Here is a 20,974-nt window from a genome sequence, read left to right on the forward strand (position 1 = left end):
ATTGAGGCAATCAGCCTGTGGCATTGTCTGGGAGTTATGGAAGCCCAGACTGCCTTGATGGCTGCTGTCAGTTCTTCTTTGTTTTTGGGTCTGGTGCCCCTGATCCTCTCCATAATACCCCACAGATTCTAAAAGGGGTTTAGATCCGGAGAGTTGGCTGGCCAGTCAAGCACTGTGATGGTATGGGCATCAAACCAGGTTTCGGTGCTTCTGGCGGTATTGGGCAGGGGCCAGGTACTGGTGGAAGATGGCTTGACCCGAGGAATCAGACAGTTGTAGCCCATCTCCCGGACGTGTGTGAGTATGGTGGTTTTTGAAGCTGTGAATCCCGCCTCATTCCACTCTTTCTGGATCTCTGCTAGATTCTTGAATCTTCTTTGTTTGATAATCCGCTGACGCCCAGGGTCATCTCTTTTGCTGGTGCATCTTCTCCTGACACATTTTGTCCTTCCACTAGACTTTCCATTGATATGCTTGGACACAGCATTCTGTGAACCGCCAGCCTCCTTAGCTATGAACTTTTGTGGCTTTCCCATCCTATGGAGGGTATTGGTCTTCTGCCAGTTGTCAAATCTGCAGTCTTCCCAATATTGAAGCCAACTGAGACAACTGAATCAAACTGAAGCAATTTAATGACACCTGGAGAAACTTGTGCAGGTGCTTTGAGTTTCGTAGCTGATTTGTGTATGACACTCAGTTTAAAACATTTATGGCCTGCACAATTGGGGCTGATTTCTTCACAGTATTCAAATTTTTTAAATTCCTGATTTCGTGGGTTTTATGAGCTGGAAACCCGAATTATGTAAAAATTAACAAATAAATACTTAAAATAGTTTGAATTGTGGGCCCTGAATCTATAATCTATGAAAGTTATAATAATGGAAATAAACTTTTCCATGATATCCAAATTTTTGGGAAACGGTCGGTCGTTGCTGAAAAAAAAGCCTCTCAATATTCTGGCATTTAGCAAATAGAAATAATGTTGGTAATCCTAATTGACCTAAAACAGGAAAATATTAGTCTGATTTCATGTCAGACAGTCAGGAGGGGAAAAAAGCATTTGTGTCTTTTTACACAAAGCGATGACTGTATCTGCTGTTCTTGCTGTAAGCGGCCTTGGCCTCTTAAGGTAAGTGTGGTACGATGCATGTATGGAGTTGCATATTACATCAACTAAAAAACAATTAAATAAAAAAAATTTCAATAGTAGAAGAAGAAAGTCACAATAACTCTTTACTAAAGTCGTTTTTCACAGATTAGGAAGAATATATGCTCGTGAGTATTGTTATATTGTCTGTCTGTATGTGTTATAAATCGTTTGTGTGTAAACGTTATTTGAAAGTAAATCCCTCCCGTGATCTTATGCTAATGTTAGCTGGCCCCATCAATAGGGTTTTCCATTGACTGATAGCATATAAGATGGCAATTTATTCAATGTAATTATTTTTGTTATGAGTTTACCTTTACAGTAAACTCCACCTGGGGTGTCAATAAACAGTTTAAAGCACACTCAAGGAAGGCAGAAGAACATGCGTCACATACTTGCCAAAGCAACACAGGGTGCGTTTACAACGCGGGAACTTGCATACCCAACCCGTGCTGCAGTACATTATTAGTTTTTCTTTGATAAACATTTTTAAGATCGTTAGAACCCAAAATCAAAATCATGATTAAATTTCGATTAATTGCCCATCCCTAATGTGACGTAGATCTTTTTTTCATCATGGCATCCAGGAGATATCTGGTTTAATACACTATTCAATGAAAATCTATTTTTATTTAAAAATAATAATATTGACAGAATCTGTAGCATTTTGGTGACATGTTTTTTTTTTATGGTTTAATGTGCAGCAGATCAGATTGACCCATGACAACGTTAAAAAAGTTTTTATTTACCCGAATCTTTCAAAATATTAGATTAAAGCTGAAATTTAAATACTGTGACAGCGCGGTATTTTTCCTCAAGGTTATCATAGCGTCAGAATCTGGCACCGTCCCATGCATATCCATTAAGCTGTAGCTCGTAGGTAGCTGGGGTGGCGCAAAATGGCCTGCAACAAGCATTTCACCCCCAAACAGCGGAAAGCAGCGAGGCTAGGCGACAATAGGAACGCTCCAGTTATGGCTAGTAGCCGCTAGCATGATGGCATAAAAGCCACAGGGTTCCCATAATTCATTGTGACATGCAAATTTGAATTATTACAGTAAAAAAGATGTTCATGTTTTGTTAGTAATATGTTTATATTATCAGTAGTTTGTTGAATGTATGTTATTTAACATGTATGCTTATTTCACATTCATGGTTGATTAATGGCACTATGTCATTATCAAACAGTGTGTGTAGGAGGTGTGTACGGTGTGTGTAATAAAGTGACCTCCCAGTCAATTGAACTGGATATTCAACAAAGCTCTTTATGGCATTGCCTGTCAATAGGAAATGATTCTTTACTCTGAGGTGTTCACACCCGCGCACGCCAGCCATCAGTGTTCAGCATGTGATATGTTATGATTGTGACATGTTTTTTCGGTAGTTTGATTCCGGTGAAGTATTTCAGTCCGAAACCGAAAATGTACTAATATTATATGCGTATGAGCGCCATATACACTGTCAAGTTTATATTTGCGTTGGGCAAAGGCTTACTTAACATTCACTACTAGTCCTCAATGTTAACATGGGTAATGAAATTCAACAGCCGTCAATGGCAGTGAATTAATTAATTGCAAGCTGACGGTAAATGGGAAAGGTCCCATCATGTTTTTTTTTTCCTAACTGAAAAAAAATTGGGTGGGATGGTTGTGTTTAAATTGATTTTGTCATTTTGAGGTTTTGTGTTGTCTGGTGCGACTTCATACAAATTCAACGTACCAGCTCGTGGGTGTTAGCTGGAGGACCGCGTTCAACTGGCTTTAATCCAAAATGTTCCCACATCATCGCAGTGGTATTAGGCTTTGTAACTAATTCCATTTATGCCTCCCATCTTTCTGTAATTGTATAGCTACATGCTAGCCGTTGGAAAACTTGGCTTGAGTATGCTACCAGCCGCATTTCAAACAAACTAACAAACAAACATACACGCACGCACACGGGAAAGCTAATTGTTTATAAACCATAACCGCAGTGGCACACACTAGCAATATTCAGGCAGTAGTTGACTTCAGCAAACTCATTTTCAGCCTTATTTGATTGACAGGTAAAGGTCTCCCATCACAGTCCAGCAGCTCGAGGACGGGTCTTATTTTACTTTTTATTTGTCCTTTATTTAACCAGGTAAAAGCTTATTGAGGTATAAAATCTCTTTTTCAAAAGCCAACAGGCATCAGAAATTACACAGGCAGCAGAAATTATACAGTAGATAACATGACAACATTCATACAATTAATAAAGACTAAAAAAACAACAGTGATATTAAAATGTATTGCATCTGATTTAAAAACAGTGTAAGTACAAAGGCTTTCGAGTACATCCCACATCCCAAAAACATGCATTAATTGGAGACTCTAAATTGCCCGTAGGCATGACTGTGAGTGCAAATGGTTGTTTGTTTCGATGTGCCCTGCGATTGGCTGGCAACCAGTTCAGGGTGTACCCCACCTCCTGCCCGATGACAGCTGGGATAGGCTCCAGCACGCCCGCGACCCTAGTGAGGAGAAGCGACTCAGAAAATGGATGGATGGACAGTGAGCAAAAATCCCAGAACCACACGTGAATGACCAAGTGAATGATCTGCAGAGAGCTGGGACCAAAGTAACAAAGGCTACCATCAGTAACATACTATACCAACAGGGACTCAAATCTTGCACTGCCAAATGTGTCCCCCTGCTTAAGCCAGTACATGTCCAGGCCCGTCTGAAGTTTGCTCGAGAGCATTTGGATGATCCAGAAGAGGATTGGGAGAATGTCATATGGACAGATGAAACCAAAATAGCACTTTTTGGTAAAAACTAAACTTGTCATGTTTGGAGGAGAAAGAATTCAGAGTTGCATCCAAAGAACACCATACCTACTGTGAAGCGTGGGGGTGGAAACAACATGCTTTGTTGCTCTTTTTCTGCAAAGGGACCAGGATGACTGATCAGTGTAAAGGAAAGAATAAATTGGGTCATGTATTGTGAGATTTTGAGAGAAAACCTCCTTCCATCAGCAAGGGCATTGAAGATGAAACATTGGGTCTTTCAGCGTGACAATGATCCCAAATACACTGCCCGGGCAACGAAGGAGTGGCTTCATAAGAAACATTTCAAGGTCCTGGAGTGCTCTAGCCAGTCTCAAGATCTCAACCTCAAAGAAAATCTTTGGAGGGAGTTGAAAGTCTGTGTTGCCCAGCGACAGCCCCAAAACCTCACTGCTCTCGAGGAGATCTGCATGGAGGAATGGGCCAAAATACCAGCAACAGTGTGTGAAAACCTTATGAAGACTTACAGAAACATTTGACCTCTGTCATTGCCAACAAAGGGTATATAACAGTATTGAGATGAACTTTTGCTATTGACCAAATACTTGTTTTCCACCATAATTTGCCAATAAATTCTTTAAAAATCAATCAATGTGATTTTCTGTATTTTTTTTCCATTTTGTCTTTCATAGGTGAGGTATAACTATGATGAAAATTACAGGCCTCGCTCATCTTTTTAAGTGGGAGAACTTGCACAATTGGTGACTGACTAAATACTTTTTTACCTCACTATGCAGATATCTATGGAATAGACTAGAGAAGATGGCGACACAGGTAAATTTGGACGTTACACACAACTCACGCTTGAACCAAGTATTTGTTGCGGTAGATGTCCTACCAAAGCTGTCGCAAAAGAGAGGAAACATGACGGCGATCTTTCTGACTTAGGGGTAGATGGGATGACGCCAAAGATACGACGGCCTCCTTCGGGTCAGTTCGTCAAAAAGCTACTTCAACGAGCGCCGTATTTTGTCAAATGGCTAGTTATCTTGATGAAGAATAATTCAGCAAACCCGTCCCGGACTCCTCTGAAGAATGGTTAATTCATTTCCCGTTCACCTGGCGTCTTGTGTGGCCAGGATCCAACAATAACGACGCTGTCTTGGACCACCACCTACATATAGATGCTGGCCCGCTCGGTCCAGTAAAAATTTCGAAGTCGCCGAAAACATTCGCACGCCGAAAATGGCCCAAAAGTGCATTTTCAGTTACATACTGAAATACTTTTATGACCGAAACATTCCATCTGAGACAGGATGTTGTGATGACGCAAAGAAAAAACACGACCAGCATGCGCCTAACTGGATAAACGAGCACGAAATAGCCTCCAGTCGATAGCAGACGCTAACGCCACTAGCATTAATCGAGTCATACGCGCGGCAGCAGGATAATGGAATGGCGGTGAGGGTCAAGGGCAGCAGCACAAGGTGAAGCTTCATCGCCAAATGATTATGTCAAAAAACGTGCGGACACCAACTATGTGCTACAAGGACTTTATTCATCAAAATAGTAAAGCAACACGCTCCAATCATAACACTTTACAGCAATATCGTAACACTTGTCGGACTTGTGGCACAATACCGCAAACGTGAGCATGTGTGAATTACAGATATTGTAAAAACGTGGTTATTTATCTCAATGGAGTAAATAACCCATAATGTCTTCACATGAAAACGGTCAAAGGCGCTAAAAGGTTTGGGGAACGCTGCGCTTTAATAGAAAAAAATATTGCATAATGTAGGTTAATTTTATTTACCGCTATTTATTTATTTCAAGGATAGCCCCTTGGGACGCATCCTCTAATTTTCAAGTCATTTCAACACATTGATTATCAGTAATAATCAATAATTAAATGTAACTTAAATCAATCATTAAAAGGTAAATCAAAATTATAACGTACACACACACACAAAATGCTTCCCGACGCGTAGCCTCCCACTGACCACCCAAAATTTTACAATATGCATGTACATATACAGCATCTGAAATAAGTATTTAACGTCACCATTTTTGTCACTACATATATTTCTAAAGGTGCTATTGACATGAAATGTTCACCAGATGTTGGAATGACCCAAGTAATCCATACTTACAAAGAAAGTAGAACAAATAAGATAAGTTTGGATGCCATAATGAACACCATGTTTGGAGGAGAAATGGCACTGCACAACACCCTAAAAATACTGTACCAACAGTGAAGTTCGGAGGTGGGAACATGATGGTGTGGTAATGATAAACTTTACATTATTGAATGAAGGAAGAATGGGCAAACGTACAGAGACATTGACAAAAATCTGCTGCCATCTACGAGGATGATGACAATGAAACAAGGGTGGTCATTTCAGCAGGATAATGATCCAAAACATACAGCCAAGGAAACTCTGAATTGGTTACAAAGAAGAAAATAAAGCTGCTAGAATGTCCCAGCCGATCACCTGACTTGAATCCAATCGAAAATCTATGGAAAGAACTGAAACTCAAGGTCCATAAAAGAAGCCCACAGAACCTTCAAAATTTGAAGATTGCTTCTGTGGAGTAATGGGCCAAAATCACATCAATGCATGTGACTAGTTTCTTCATACAGGAGGGGTCTTGAAGCTGTGATTGCAGGGGTCAGCTGTGGACCAATGGTTAAGATAATCGCCAGCCACCCTGGGGACCTAGGTTCAAGACCCCGACCGGACCATCGACCAACATCTCCCGGACAAAAGGCTGTGGTGTCCTTGAGCAAGACACTGATACCCCAAAACTGTTCGCCGGGCGCTTAAGATGCCACCTACTTGTTCCACTAACAAGTGTGTGTGATCACTGTGATGGGTAAAATGCAGAGAACAAATTTTGTGTGCATGGATGCATTTTCATAATAAAGATGATGATTATTTTTGTAAACAAAGGCTTTTGTACAAAGTATTAAATAAATACCAGTTGGCTTGTTCAATACTTTTTCCCTGTGTCATTTCATATTACTAACTTAATTGCTGATCTTATTTGTTCTACTTTCTTGATATGTGTGGATTACTTGGGTTGTTCCCAACATCTGGGGAAATTTTCATGTCAATAGCACCTTTGGAAATATATTTAGTGAGAAAAATGGTCATGTGTTAAATGCTTATTTCAGCCGCTGTATATTAATATATAATATACATAGTGTGCACAAGAACAAGACACAAGATAGAGCATTGTTGGAATGTCAGTAAATAAATCTTTTAATAATTTTGTAATTGATTTACCGGTATTCTTTTAAGCATTATTATTCATTTGTACAATTGCAATGCCTTTATTTTACTAAGGTTAGTACAGAGTCATTGCCATAAATGCAATTGTAATAATAATTTCTTAAAGGAACTTAAATAATACAGCATCAAGATGCAAAATACGAAATAGTCACTAATACTTAACGTATTATATCATGAATATACAGGGCCGGTCAGGTTGTGACAGGGCCACCACAACTTGGCTGTCAGGCCACCACTTAAAAAAGGCTTCACGTCGGACCCTGGTGGCCGTGAATTGTTTTGCATTTATATCTCCAGACCCATATTAATTGGCTTGTCATTTTGTTGTTCAAATTTGGTTACTCTCTGCTATCACACGGTTCTGCAGACCACCCCTCTCCTCTTCCGAATTGTTTAGGCATATTATAACTAGACTTTACGCCGATCTGATCGGTGTGATTGGTATCTGCCAATAATTAATTAATAATCGGCTTTCATGTTATAATTCGCCGATCCGATCAACCGCAAAAGACATTTACTCCGCGTCGCTGTCGCGTATGAATCCAAAAGCTAGTATATTTTTAGCCTTGTCACGTGTCTTGTGGCATAGTACTACAACTATCTGGCGGCCAATAAAGTTTTTTTTCAATCTTGTCGGTGAAAAAACACGTCAGTGTGGGACTATTTTGCGGTGTCTCAGACAAACAACAAGTTGTTTACAATCCGTGCACAACTGAAGTACATCATGTCATGTCAATGTCATCTAAATGCTTCAACACAACAAATTTGATCGGGGACCTGAAGAATGTTCCCAAGAAGGAGCATTCCGCGTTCAAGCAACGCAGCGTGGGGGGAAAAAACAAAACAAACAAAAAAAACAAAGGAAAAGTCAAACAGATGTAAAACTCTGGACAACACCGTCCATATAGCCGGGACAGTGAGAAAGTTAGAGTAAGCATGTTATTAACAGTATTTGTTAAAGTAATTTAATTATAGTAAGTTAGCACCCATTATTTATGTAATTTAATGTTGATTTGAACTAAACTTGTCAGTGGCCAATCCTTGAATGCCCCCGAGAGGTCATTGATGTTTTAAATTTTGTCTAAAATGCTAGAGAATAATTTGAAGATTACAGTACTCAGTACACAAGTATATACAATAAATGAACAAGTTATATCAATTAGGCACATTGCTCCAGCTTGTGATCAGATCGGTGATCGGTTATCGTTTTTTTAAACTTGCTGATCGGTCCCAAAAATCCTGATCGTGTAAAGCCTAATTATAACAGTCTCTCTCTTTACTGGTGTACTCGTGAGTCAAAAGTCATGGGTGAATGCACATCACATTGTGAGGGAAAAACGATTCTAACTTCTGTGAAAACAGATACCTCCGCAATTACATTCCATTAGTCCCAAAAATGAAATAATAAAACAGGTCCACTTCATATCACTGCAAAAATAAATCTTACATCCCTCCCTTCGATTGTAATGTGTACATTTGAAATAAAAACATATCACAGAGGATGCTCAGAAAAAAAAAAAAAATAAATCATTTTAACATTTATTGGGCCGTGGCCCAATGGTTAAGATCATCGCCTGCCACCGTGGGGGACTGAGGTTCAAGACCCCGACTGGACCATCTGCCAACATCCCCCGGACTCACAGCTGTGGTGTCCTTGAGCAAGACACTGATACCCCGAAATGCTCCCCGGGCACTTCAGCTGCTCCCTGCTCCAGTGTGTTCCACTACCATGTGTATGTGTTCACTGTGATGGGTTAAATGCAGAGAACAAATTTTGTGTGCATGCATGCATGTTCATGACAATAAAAGTGATTCTTCTTCTTATTCTTCTTATTTATTTAGATTTATTTAAACCTGTCCTGATCAGCTGCATGACCTTGCAGAATGGTGGATCTGTATGCCTTTGCGCTGAACAGTTTTGCTGTGCAACAGGGGAGTTTGAAATACTCCCGCAGCTTTTTTTTTTTTTTTAAATATTAGTCTGATGTTTGTTGAAAATCTAGCCAGACAAAAAAGTGTTTTAGGGGACAGACAGGGATAGAGTGGACAAGGGGTGCGAACCACAGAAGTACAATACTGAGACAGTCTAGATATTTGAAGACAAGTAACATTACAACACTCATTTTAACATATCAGTAAGCGAAGAAAAAGAAACTATGTAGGAGTCCCATGATTATTTTATTTATTGTTACCTGGCTGTTTCTAAACCTGTGTTGCCTTTAAGAGTGTTCCTGCCTTGACTTGAATTTTTGGACTCAAGCAAATAAATCACTTTTTAGTATGCAGTCACTTTTTATGTTAGTTAGAATAGCAGCAATTTCTAATGCCATAATTTAAAAAATATGACAATAAATTCTGTTAAATTCGTGAACAGACAATTTCTCAAATGGACAGTTTCGTTATTGTAAGCATATTATAATTATTGCTGCAGCAATAATAGCATTTTGGAGGTACTGTATACGAACATAAACATTGGATGGACGGGTATAGAAATTCACGGTAATATGTCTTTTTCACAAAAAGCTGTATGGAAACGCACAAAAACTACTCAAGCCTATTGAGAAGGACTCGGTGAGTCATATAAACTAATCGGGAGACGCTTCATCATGCAACAAGACAATGACCCAAAACACACTACCAAAACAAGAAAGGACTTCATCAGGGGGAAAAAGTGGAAGGCCTTAGACTGGCCAAGTCAATCACTAGACCTTATAGGTCAGATGACAAAGATGTTACGGGGTCAGTTAAAATTCATATTTGCATTGTTTATATGTTATGTAATACAACCAAAATTCCAATGAAGTTGGAACGTTGTGTTAAATAAAAACACAATACAATGATTTGCAAATCATGTTTAACCTATATTTAAGTGAATACACTCCAAAGACAAGATATTTAATGTTCAAACTGATTAACTTGATTGTTTTTAGCAAATAATCATTAAGTTTGAATTTTATGGCTGCAACACGTTCCAAAAAAGCTGGGACAGGTGCCAAAAAAGACTGAGAAAGTTGAGGGATGCTCATCAAACACCTGTTTTGAACATCCCACAGGTGAACAGGCTAATTGGGAACAGGTAGGTGCCATGATTGGGTATAAAAGGAGCTTCCCTAAATTGCTCAGTCATTCACAAGCAAGGATGGGGCGAGATTCACCTCTTTGTGAACAAGTGCGTGAGAAAATAGTCGAACAGTTTAAGGACAATGTTCCTCAACGTAAAACTGCAAGCAATTTAGGGATTTCATCATCTGCGGTCCATATCATCATCAAAAGGTTCAAAGAATCTGGGAAAATCACTGCATGTAAGTGGCAAGGCCGAAAACCAACATTGAATGCCCGTGACCTTCGATCCCTCAGGCTGCATCAAAAACCAACATCAATGTGTAAAGGATATCACCACATGGGTTCGGGCATCCGTAAGTGCAACTTGAAACTGTAGTATGCAAAGCAAAAGCCATTCATCAACAACACCCCGAAACACCGCTGGCTTCTCTGGGCCCGAGCTCATCTAAGATGGACTGATGCAAAGTGGAAAAGTGTTCTGTGGTCCTACGAGTCCACATTTCAAAGTGTTTTTTGGAAATTGTGGACGTCGTGTCCTCCAGGCCAAAGACGAAAAGAACCATCCAGGCTGTTATGGACGCAAAGTCAAACCATATTCTGCACGTGTTACAACAGCGTGGCTTTGTAGTAAAAGATACTAGTAAGGTACTAGAGTGGCCTGCCTGCAGTCCAGACCTGTCTCCCATTAAAAATGTGTGGCGCATTATGAAGCGTAAAATACGACAACGGAGACCCCGGACTGTTGAACAGCTGAAGCTGTACATTAAGCAAGAATTGGAAAGAATTCCACCGACAAAGCTTCAACAATTAAGTGTCCTCAGTTCCCAAACGTTTATTGAATGTTGATGAAAGAAAAGGTGATGTAACACAGTGGTAAACATGACCCTGTCCCAGCTTTTTTGGAACGTGTTGCAGCCATAAAATTTTATGATTATTAAGTTAATGATTATTTGCTAAAAACAATCAAGTTTATCAGTTTGAACATTAAATATCTTGTCTTTGTAGTGTATTCAATTAAATATAGGTTGAAAAGGATGTGCAAATCATGGTATTCTGTTTTTATTTATGTTTAACACAACGTCCCAACTTCATTGGAATTGGGGTTTTCCATGCACGTAACTTCCAGCAAGTTTTCAACCATAGTTTAGCTAAAAATTAGGTTTTTATGACACATATTGGACCCTCCCCGAACATACCCGAAGCTCAAGACACCGGGGTGTGGTTACTCTATCCACCGCAAGGGCTACCAGAAGTGACGTTGCAATTGACAAACACAGCGCGCGACACACTATACGCAACGGCGAGCAACGTGTTGGAATATGTGGAGGAGGAGGATTTCGACATATAGGAACACCCAACTGAACTGGTCATCGTGAAAGCGTACGTTTGAGCCGATCAGACTGTGACGATGCCGAGCAGCCAAGTAGCAGCTGTACAAAAGAAAAAGAGAGTGGCCACTAGCTCAATTTGATGGTATGTCAAAAGCATGTCTTTTGATACAGTCATGGCTTGAAATAATGGTACCCCAGGGGTGGCAATATTTTTTAGCACGACTGTACGTATTATACAACCCCAATTCCAATGAAGTTGGGACGTTGTGTTAAACAGAATACAATGATTTGCAAATCATGTTCAACCAATATTTAATTGAATACACTACAAAGACAAGATATTTAATGTTCAAACTGATAAACTTGATTGTTTTTAGCAAATAATCATGAACTTGGAATTTTATGGCTGCACGTTCCAAAAAAAGCTGGGACAGGGTCATGTTTACCACTGTGTTACGTCACCTTTTCTTTTAACAACATTCAATAAACGTTTGGGAACTGAGGACAAGTGTTGAAGCTTTGTAAGTGGAATTCTTTCCCATTCTTGCTTGATGTCCAGCTTCAGCTGTTCAATAGTCCGGAGTCTTCGTTGTCATATTTTACGCTTCATAATGCGACACACATTTTCAATGGGAGACAGGTCTGGACTGCAGGCAGGCCAGTCTAGTGGCCGCACTCTTTTACTACGAAGCCACGCTGTTGTAACACGTGTAGAATGTGGTTTGGCATTTTCTTGCTGAAATAAGAAATAAGAAAAAGACGTTGCTTGGATGGCAGCATATGTTTCTTCAAAACCTGTATGTACCTTTCAGCATTAATGGTGCCTTCACAGATGTGTAAGTTACCCATGCCATTGGCACTAACACAGCCCCATACCATCACAGATGCTGGCTTTTTTGCGTCCATAACAGTCCGGATTATTCTTTTCCTCTTTGGCCCGGAGGACACGACGTCCACAATTTCCAAAAACAATTTGAAATGTGGACTCGTCGGACCAAGGAACACTTTTCCACTTTTCATCAGTCCATCTTAGATGAGCTCGGGCCCAGAGAAGCCGGCTGCGTTTCTGGGTGTTGTTGATAAATGGCTTTTGCTTTGCATAGTAGAGTTTCAAGTTGTACTTACGGATGTAGCGCCGAACTGTATTTACTGACATTGGTTTTCTGAAGTGTTCCTGAGCCCATGTGGTGATATCCTTTACACATTGATGTCGGTTTTTGATGCGGTGCCGCCTGAGGGATCGAAGGTCATGGGCCTTCAATGTTGGTTTTTGGCCTTGCCGCTTACATGCAGTGATTTCTCCAGATTCTCTGTACCTTTTGATTATATTATGGACCGTAGATTATGAAATCCCTAAATTCCTTGCAATTGTACGTTGAGGAACATTGTCCTTAAACCGTTCGACTATTTTCTCACGCACTTGTTCACAAAGGTGAACCTTGACCCATCTTTGCTTGTGAATGACAGAGCAATTCAGGGAAGCTCCTTTTATACCCAATCATGGCACCCACCTGTTCCCAATTAGCCTGTTCACCTGTGGGATGTTCCAAACAGGTGTTTGATGAGCATTCCTCAACTTTCTCAGTCTTTTTTGCCACCTGTCCCAGCTTTTTTGGAACATGTTGCAGCCATACAATTCTAAGTTCATGATTATTTGCTAAAAACAAAGTTTAGCAGTTTGAACATTAAATATCTTGTTTGTAGTGTACTCAATTAAATATAGGTTGAACATGATTTGCAAATAATTGTATTCTGTTTTTATTTGTTTAACACAACATCCCAACTTCATTGGAATTGGGGTTGTAAATTAGTTGGCACTACAGCTGGTTTCAGCCTCTGCCTCTGTATCCAATGCTTTGTTTCAGTGTCACGGCACAAGCTTTTACATAGTATGCAATATTACTATATATTGTGTGCCCCTCGCTCAAGTTGGGTTTTAACACGCCACACACAAACTATTTGCCGTGTGTCTGTTGGCTTGTCATATAGGCAAAAGTACAGCCGTCAGTACTGAAAACTGCTGCGTGGGTCTAATTTTCCTACACACCAGTGCATAGTAACTATAAGCTCACCACTTGTCTGTGCCGCTTCGCTGCTGCACCGTGGCGGCTGCGAGATTTAGTTCTCTTGCTCACGGTTGAGGTCCCGCTGGCCGTAGGAAAATTAGTTGGCACCACAGCTGGTTTCAGCCTCTGCCTCTGTATCCAATGCTTTCTGCTAAGCCTTTCTCAAAACACGCCGGTTCGAACTGATCAGCACAGTTTGGAATGCTTGCTAGGCACACATAGCTGACCACGTTTCTTCCCATCGATTGACTTTCCCTATCTACTATTCCTATCACGTATTCCTTTTTCACTTGGAAAGCCGAAAAAACTATTGCCGCTGCCTGAACTATTTGTAACACCAAATGCCACACAATAAACCACTATGACATCGTTAAATCATACGACAACAAATATACAAGGACGGAACAACAGCATGGAACAATAGCACACAACGGCGAATGAACAGAATGTTTGGCTTGTGTGACGTCACAGGGCCGGAAAGAGACAAAGACCGGAAGGCGCGGGATGCAAAAAGCAGAAGACGTATTCTGCATCATATTTATCGATTTAACTGCTGTATAATCACTTTGAAATGGAAGTGGTGGCTTGCAAAGGGGTTCTAGAGTTATCAAGAAGATTTTTAACATCTTTGTCCTCTGACCTTTAACCCAATAGAGCATGCATTTTAACTCCTGAAAAGGACACTGAAAGGAGAAATCCCCAGGAACAAACAAGAACTTAAAGAGGCTGCAGTAAAGGCCTGGAAAAGCATTTCAAATGAACGCTGCAAAGGTCTGGTGAAGTTAATGGGTTGCAGGCTTGATGCAGTTAGTGCAAGTAAGGGTTATGCCACCAAATATTAAATGTTAGTCACTTTGTTAATTTGTATGTTCAGAATCAGAATCACCTTTATTTGCCAAGTATGTCCAAAAAACACACAAGGAATTTGTCTCCGGTAATTGGAGCCGCTCTAGTACGACAACAGACAGTCGATTGACAGAGAACACTTTTGAGACAAAGACATTCCAACGTTCCAATACTTTTGCTCACTTGAAAAGTATGTGGCTTCAAAAAAAAGGTGCTCTGTCCTGGGTTGTTTAACACATAAAGATGTAAATACCATTAAATAAAAGATGGAATTCTGAACTTTTGTCTCATATTCATCTTTTGATCTGGAATCAACTAAGGAATTGACATTGCCGTTTCAATACTTTTGGAGGGGACTGTATGTGTAGTCATCATAATAAATATATGAATGTGTATTTACTTAAATAATGCAGCCCTACGGAAGGCACAAGCCAGTGCAAACTGTAGGCCGGTCCCAAGCCCGGATAAATGCAGAGGGTTGCGTCAGGAAGGGGATCCAGCTTAAAACTTTGCCAAACAAATATGAGCGTTCATCGAAAGAATTCCATACCGGATGGGTCGTGGCCCGGGTCAACAACGTCCGCCCCCGGCACCGTTAACTTGCAGGGCGCCGGTGGAAATTCAGCTATTGTGGGTTGAAGATGAAGGAGCGGTGGAAACACAGAGCCTAGAATTCAATGTGGGGACTTTAAATTTTGGGACTATGACAGGAAAATCTCAGGAATTGGTTGACATGATGATTAGGAGAAAGGTTGATATATTGTGTGTCCAGTTGACCAGGTGGAAAGGCAGTTAGGCTAGAGGTTTAGGGGGAAGGTTTAAATTATTTACCATGGTGTCGATGGGAAGAGAAATTGAGTAAGGGTTATTTTAAAGGAAGAGTTAGTTAAGAATGTCTTGGAGGTGAAAAGATTATCAGATCGAGTGATGAGGCTGAAACTTGAAATTGAGGGTGTTATGTATAATGTGGTAAGAGTCTGTGCCCCACAGGTAGGATGTGACCAAGTGGTGAAAGGGAAATTCTGGCAGGAGCTAGACAAAGTAGTTCTGAGCATCCCAGCCAGAAAGAGAGTCGTGATTGGTGCAGATTATAATGGACATGTTGGTGAAGGAAACGGGGGTGATGAATAAGTGATGGGTAACTACGGCATTCAGGAAAGGAACTTGGAGGGACAGATTGTGGTAGACTTTGGAAAAAGGATGGAAATGGCAGTACACTTTTTTCCAGAAGAGGCAGGAACATACGGTGACCTACATGAGCGGATGTAGAAGCACGCAGGTGGATTACATCTTGTGCAGACAAAGTAATCTGAAGGAGGGTACCGACTGTAAGGTAGTGGTAGGGGAGAGTGTGGCTAGACATCATAGGATGGTGGTGTGCAAGCTGACTCTGGTGGTGGGGAGGAAGATTAAGAAGACAAAGGCAGAGCAGAGACCCATGTGGTGGAAGCTGAGTAAGTAAAGGCCTCTTTACGCTCGCGCAGCCAACAACGCCCGCATTGCATCACATGACCGACGCATTAGGCTGCGCGACCCCTCTGCGCCACTTGACGCGCACTGCAAAAATTGTTGCTGCGTGAAGAATGCCGCGGAGATGATCTCTTGTGATTGGTCCGTTTTTGTCACATGCTGTGATGACGTACTCAGCGCGCCCCTTGGTTCCACATACCACCTACGCCGCCACCTTCTTGATCGATTTTGCAGCATGATTAAACATATCATCTGGTCATTTAGGTCCATTGTTCTAGCAGACACTGTTCCACGGTCACCATTGTTGTGGCTTAGTTCCTTGTTACGGAAAGGAAAGGAAAAACGGCTACCGGAAATGGCCAAAAAATGCAGAGGGCAGCCGTAGCAACACCCCCGATATAGAGGAGAACTGCAGTACATTTTCAAAACTCCGCGCGTCGGTTCCGCTCGAGTATAAAAGCAAACTGCGCGCGGGATATCCTCAGTGACGTCAGCGCGGTCGCCGCCCATGAGAGTCTAAAGAAGCCTTAAGAATATTGTGCCGCTTTTCGGGAAGAGGTGAGACAGGTTCTCGGTGGACACGAGGAGCTTCCAGAACACTGGACCACCACAGCCAAGTGATCAGAGAGAGAGGCAGGAGAGTATTTGCTGTATCTTCTGGCAGGAAAGGAGAGAAGGAGACTTGGTGGTGGAACCTCACAGTACAGGAAATCATACAAGAGGCTAGCTAAGAAGAAGTGGGATACTGAGAGGACTGAGGAGAGGCGAAAGGAATACATTGAGATGCGAAATAGGGCAAAGGTAGAGGTGGCATATGATGACATGTATGCCAGGTTGGACACTAAAGAAGGAGAAAAGGATCGATACAGGTAGGCCAGACAGAGGGATACAGATGGAAATGTGTTGACTGGTGCCAGTAGTGTGCTGGACAGACGGGAAGAATACTTTGCAGAGTTGATGAATGAGGAAAATGAGAGACAAGGAAGAGTAGAAGAGGCAAGTTTGGTGGGTCAGGAAGTGGCAATGATTAGTAAGGGGGAAGTTAGAAAGGCATTAATGAGAATGAAAAATGGAAAGGCAGTTGGTCCTGATGACATTCCTGTGGAGGTATGGAAGCATCTAGGAGATGTGGCTGTGGAGTTTTTGACCAGCTTGTTCAACAGAATTCTCACGCATGAGAAGATGCCTGTGGAATGGAGGAAATGTGTGCTGGTGCCCATTTTTAAGAACGAGGGTGATGTGCATAGTTGTGGGAACTATAGAGGAATAAAGTTGATGAGCCACACAATGACGTTATGGAGGCCAGACTCAGGACAGAAGTGAGTATTTGCGAGCAACAGTATGGTTTCATGCCAAGAAAGAGTACCACAGATGGATTACTTGCCTTGAGGATGTTGATGGAAAAGTACAGAGGAGTTCAGAAGGAGCTATATTGTGTCCGTGGATCTAGAGAAAGCCTATGACAGAGTACCCAGAGAGGAACTGTGGTACCGCATGCAGAAGTTTGGAGTGGCAGAGAAGTATGTTAGAATAGTCCAGGACATATACGAGGGCAGAAGAACAATGGTGAGGTGAACTGTAGGTGTGACAGGGGAAATTAAAGTGGAGATAGGACTGTCTCAGGGATCAGCCCTGAGCCCCTTCCTGTTTGCAGTGGTGATGGATAGGCTGACGGATGAGGTTAGACCGGATCAGGTCTAAGCAGACTTCGATGGTTTGGACACATCCAGAGGAGAGATGGTGAGTATACTGGTAGAAGGGTGATGAGGCTGGACCTGCCAGGCAAGAGAGCTAGAGGAAGACCAAAGAGAAGCTTGATGGATGTAGTGAGGAAAGACATGAGGGCAGTTGGTGTTAGAGAGGAGGACGCAGGAGATAGGCTTACATGGAAAAGGATGACACGCTGTGGCGACCCCTTGCGGGACAAGCCAAAAGGAAAAGAAGAATTATTTACTTATATACTTTTCTGTCTTTAAATGTAAAATTGGATGTGAATAATACCTAAAACCTGACCTACAGAATGCAAAAATCTTAAATTATTGGAGGGGGGAAAAAAACAATGACAAAATAATGTGTTACCTAGTGTAGACACCCTCAGGCATTAATGTACATCCCGCGTCTGAGACGCACAAAAATTAGCAGGGACTCATGAAGCATATTCATTCCGCGTCTTTAGACGCGTGGTTTAAGACCTGCCCTATGTATGTGTATGTGTGGTGGTGAAGAGCTTTCACACACAGCGAATCAAAAGTATGAATCAGAATCATCTTTATTTGCCAACTATGTCCAAAAAACACACAAGGAATTTGTCTCCGGTAGTTGGAGCCGCTCTAGTACGACAACAGACAGTCAATTGACAGAGAACACTTTTGAGACATAAAGACACTGACAAAAAAAACAGTCACTGAGCAGTAAAGGGTTGCTAGTTATCTGGTAATGCTGGTACATTATTTTTTATTTTTTTTTGACAATTGTGCAAAAAGATGCAGAGTCCTCTAGCACTTAGAGCAGTTCGAATGACTAATATTGAAATAGTCCGGTGCAATGACCATTGTGGAAAGGGCGCCGAGACTCCAAGGAGTGTATGCGGTTTAAAGTGACGAGTAGTGCGATAATCTGGGACAATGTTGGTTGTGCAAATGTTGCAGATACTCCTCAATCAGTGTGCAAATGGAGCAGATGCTATGCTGGCATGAGTGGCCAGTATTGGTCAACAACAGATATGCAAATAGTGCAGCGTGGTGAGACAACTACAGTGAGTGCACGAGTAATGTATAATTGGCCCCACAGAAATGTGACAACGAACTCAAGTCAAAAAATTGCCAGCATGTTGTAATGGAATTGTAGGTTAGGTGTTTAAGAAGTTGATTGCAAGAGGGAAGAAGCTGTTGGAATGTCTGCTAGTTCTAGTTTGCATTGATCGGTCTTGGTGCTAGCCAATCAAAAGCAGAGTAGGGTGGGTTATCGTTCCATAAATACATTGGACACGGTATTTTTTTGTGGACTTGATAACTTTTCATTGTTGTGGTAACACCCGCCGTGCTGCTCATGACGCAGCGAGTCGTTAACAGAACAGCATTTGCACCGTAAATGGACACAACTGGGACAAAGGGAAAGTTTAGTGTTTATTACATTGGCTATAGCCTGCAAGCTAACGAGCTAAGGGCTGGAGCTAAAAAGCTCACGGCACCGCAGCGACATCTTTAAAATGTCAACGCTCAGAGCTGTTTGTGTGTTCCCCACATAACACACACACACACACACACACACACACACACACACACACACACACACGAAAACGAACAGTTTATAAACCATAACGGCACAAGTTCATATTAAGGCAGTAGTTGACTTCTGCGAGCTCATTTTCATTGTTATTTGACTGACAGGCAAAGGCCTCACATCAAAGTCCAGCAGCTCGAGGGTGAGCCTTATTTTAGATTTTATGTATCCTTTATTTCACCAAGTAAAAGCTTATCGAGAGAGAAAATCTCTTTTCCAAAAGCCAAGAAGCTGGCAAAATTATACAGGCAGCAGAAATTATACAGCAGATAACATGACAACAATCATACAATAAAGACTAAAAAAAACTTAGTGATATTAAAATGTATGTAAAACAATGACAAAGCCTAAATGCTTCAGAGTACATACATGGTTGTTTGCGGTTTTTTTTCATTAAAATTTCACGTTTTTGCTTTTTAAAATAACAGTTGAATTTGACCCAATTTGACCCCAGGGTTAATTAATATGCGGTATTAACGAGCATTGTCATCCTCTATGCGCTGCAATCTCTTTTGATTCTCAGGAAATTTTATTGGGAATTTCAAATTTCGAGTGTAATTGAATGAATAATTCAATAATTTATTACATCACAGTTGGACATCGACTGTATATTTTGAAAACAAAGTCAAAGTCAAAATATCGACTACTTTTTTGCTTAAATCGTAAATGTTGAACGTATTGTGAAGTCTTCGGCTTTCCTGAACAGTGTTCACGTTAGCAGTCGCTTCCAGCTTTTTGTAGCACAGGGGACCCCTGTGCCTCAAGTATTAAATTATTTTTATAAAGCCTCGAAGAAGTACTGTACTGTCCGCTAAGGAAATGTTATCCCAACGTTCAGAAGAACAAAAAAAAAAAAACAGCCACAAAGCAATCAGCTCACCGCTAAGTAGCATTAGCACATCGTACTACAGAAAACAATCATTTGAAATAATGGTTACTCACCACCATTTTCATGATACAACATCTTCACCCCAGTTTCGGGATTGTGTGGCTATTTTATAAATCTCCTGAAATGTTTGAGAGCTTTGCAATATGTTACATAGCTGAGCCAAAGATACTCGCTAGCGCCCATAAATAAGACAACAACAAAGGATCCTCGAAAGTAAACCAAATGTATTTGTTCGTAGGCTTGTGGCCCGAAACGCTCATTCCACTTACCAAATCGGGTGTGTCATCCATTAGCCCCTCATATAGGTGACTTTCTCTTGACTAGCGCATCCACTCTCAACTGGAACCGAAGCTTCTTGGTAAATTGCTGTTTGAACGAGCAAAACCCCGGAGAATACTATAAACCAAACAGGATATCAACAAATTGTACTTCGTTCTGCGCATGCGTGAGTGTAACCTAGTTTTTTTCCTTCTTCTTCTGCTTCTGCTTCTGCTTCTTCTTCTGCTTCTTTTTCTTCTTCTAATTTTTATATGGCGGTTTGCAAGAAACATCCACGTGCATTAACGCCACTTATTGGTATGGAGTGTGACTCAAGTGTGCCTTCTAACCTCCATCCATCCATTTTCTTTTAAGGGCAATTTAGAGTTTCCAATCAACCTAACATGCATGTTATTGGAATGTGGGAGGAAACCGGAGTGCCCAGAGAAAACCCACGCAGGCATGGGGAGAACATGCAAACTCCACACAGGCGGGGCCGGGATTTGAACCCCATTCTCAGAACTGTGAGGCAGAAGTGCGAATCAGTCGATCACCCTTCTAACTTATTTCTTCAAAATAA

The 20,974-nt window shown here is 41.2% G+C and overlaps 1 protein-coding gene across 1 annotated transcript in view; it reads right to left on the bottom strand.

Moving 5' to 3' along the window:
• Positions 1-20,595, bottom strand: part of LOC133473745 (MBT domain-containing protein 1-like) — an 83,304-nt gene extending 62,709 nt beyond the window's left edge. Inside the window, exon 1 of the mRNA XM_061765345.1 lies at positions 20,406-20,595. Within this exon, the coding sequence (XP_061621329.1) occupies positions 20,406-20,426 (21 nt within the window). The 5' untranslated portion in view covers positions 20,427-20,595. The remainder of the gene's footprint in view (positions 1-20,405) is intronic.
• Between the last annotated feature and the right edge of the window lie 379 nt (positions 20,596-20,974).

The sequence above is a fragment of the Phyllopteryx taeniolatus genome, unplaced genomic scaffold (genome assembly GCF_024500385.1).
Source record: "Phyllopteryx taeniolatus isolate TA_2022b unplaced genomic scaffold, UOR_Ptae_1.2 contig_43, whole genome shotgun sequence".
NCBI classification, from domain to species: domain Eukaryota; kingdom Metazoa; phylum Chordata; class Actinopteri; order Syngnathiformes; family Syngnathidae; genus Phyllopteryx; species Phyllopteryx taeniolatus.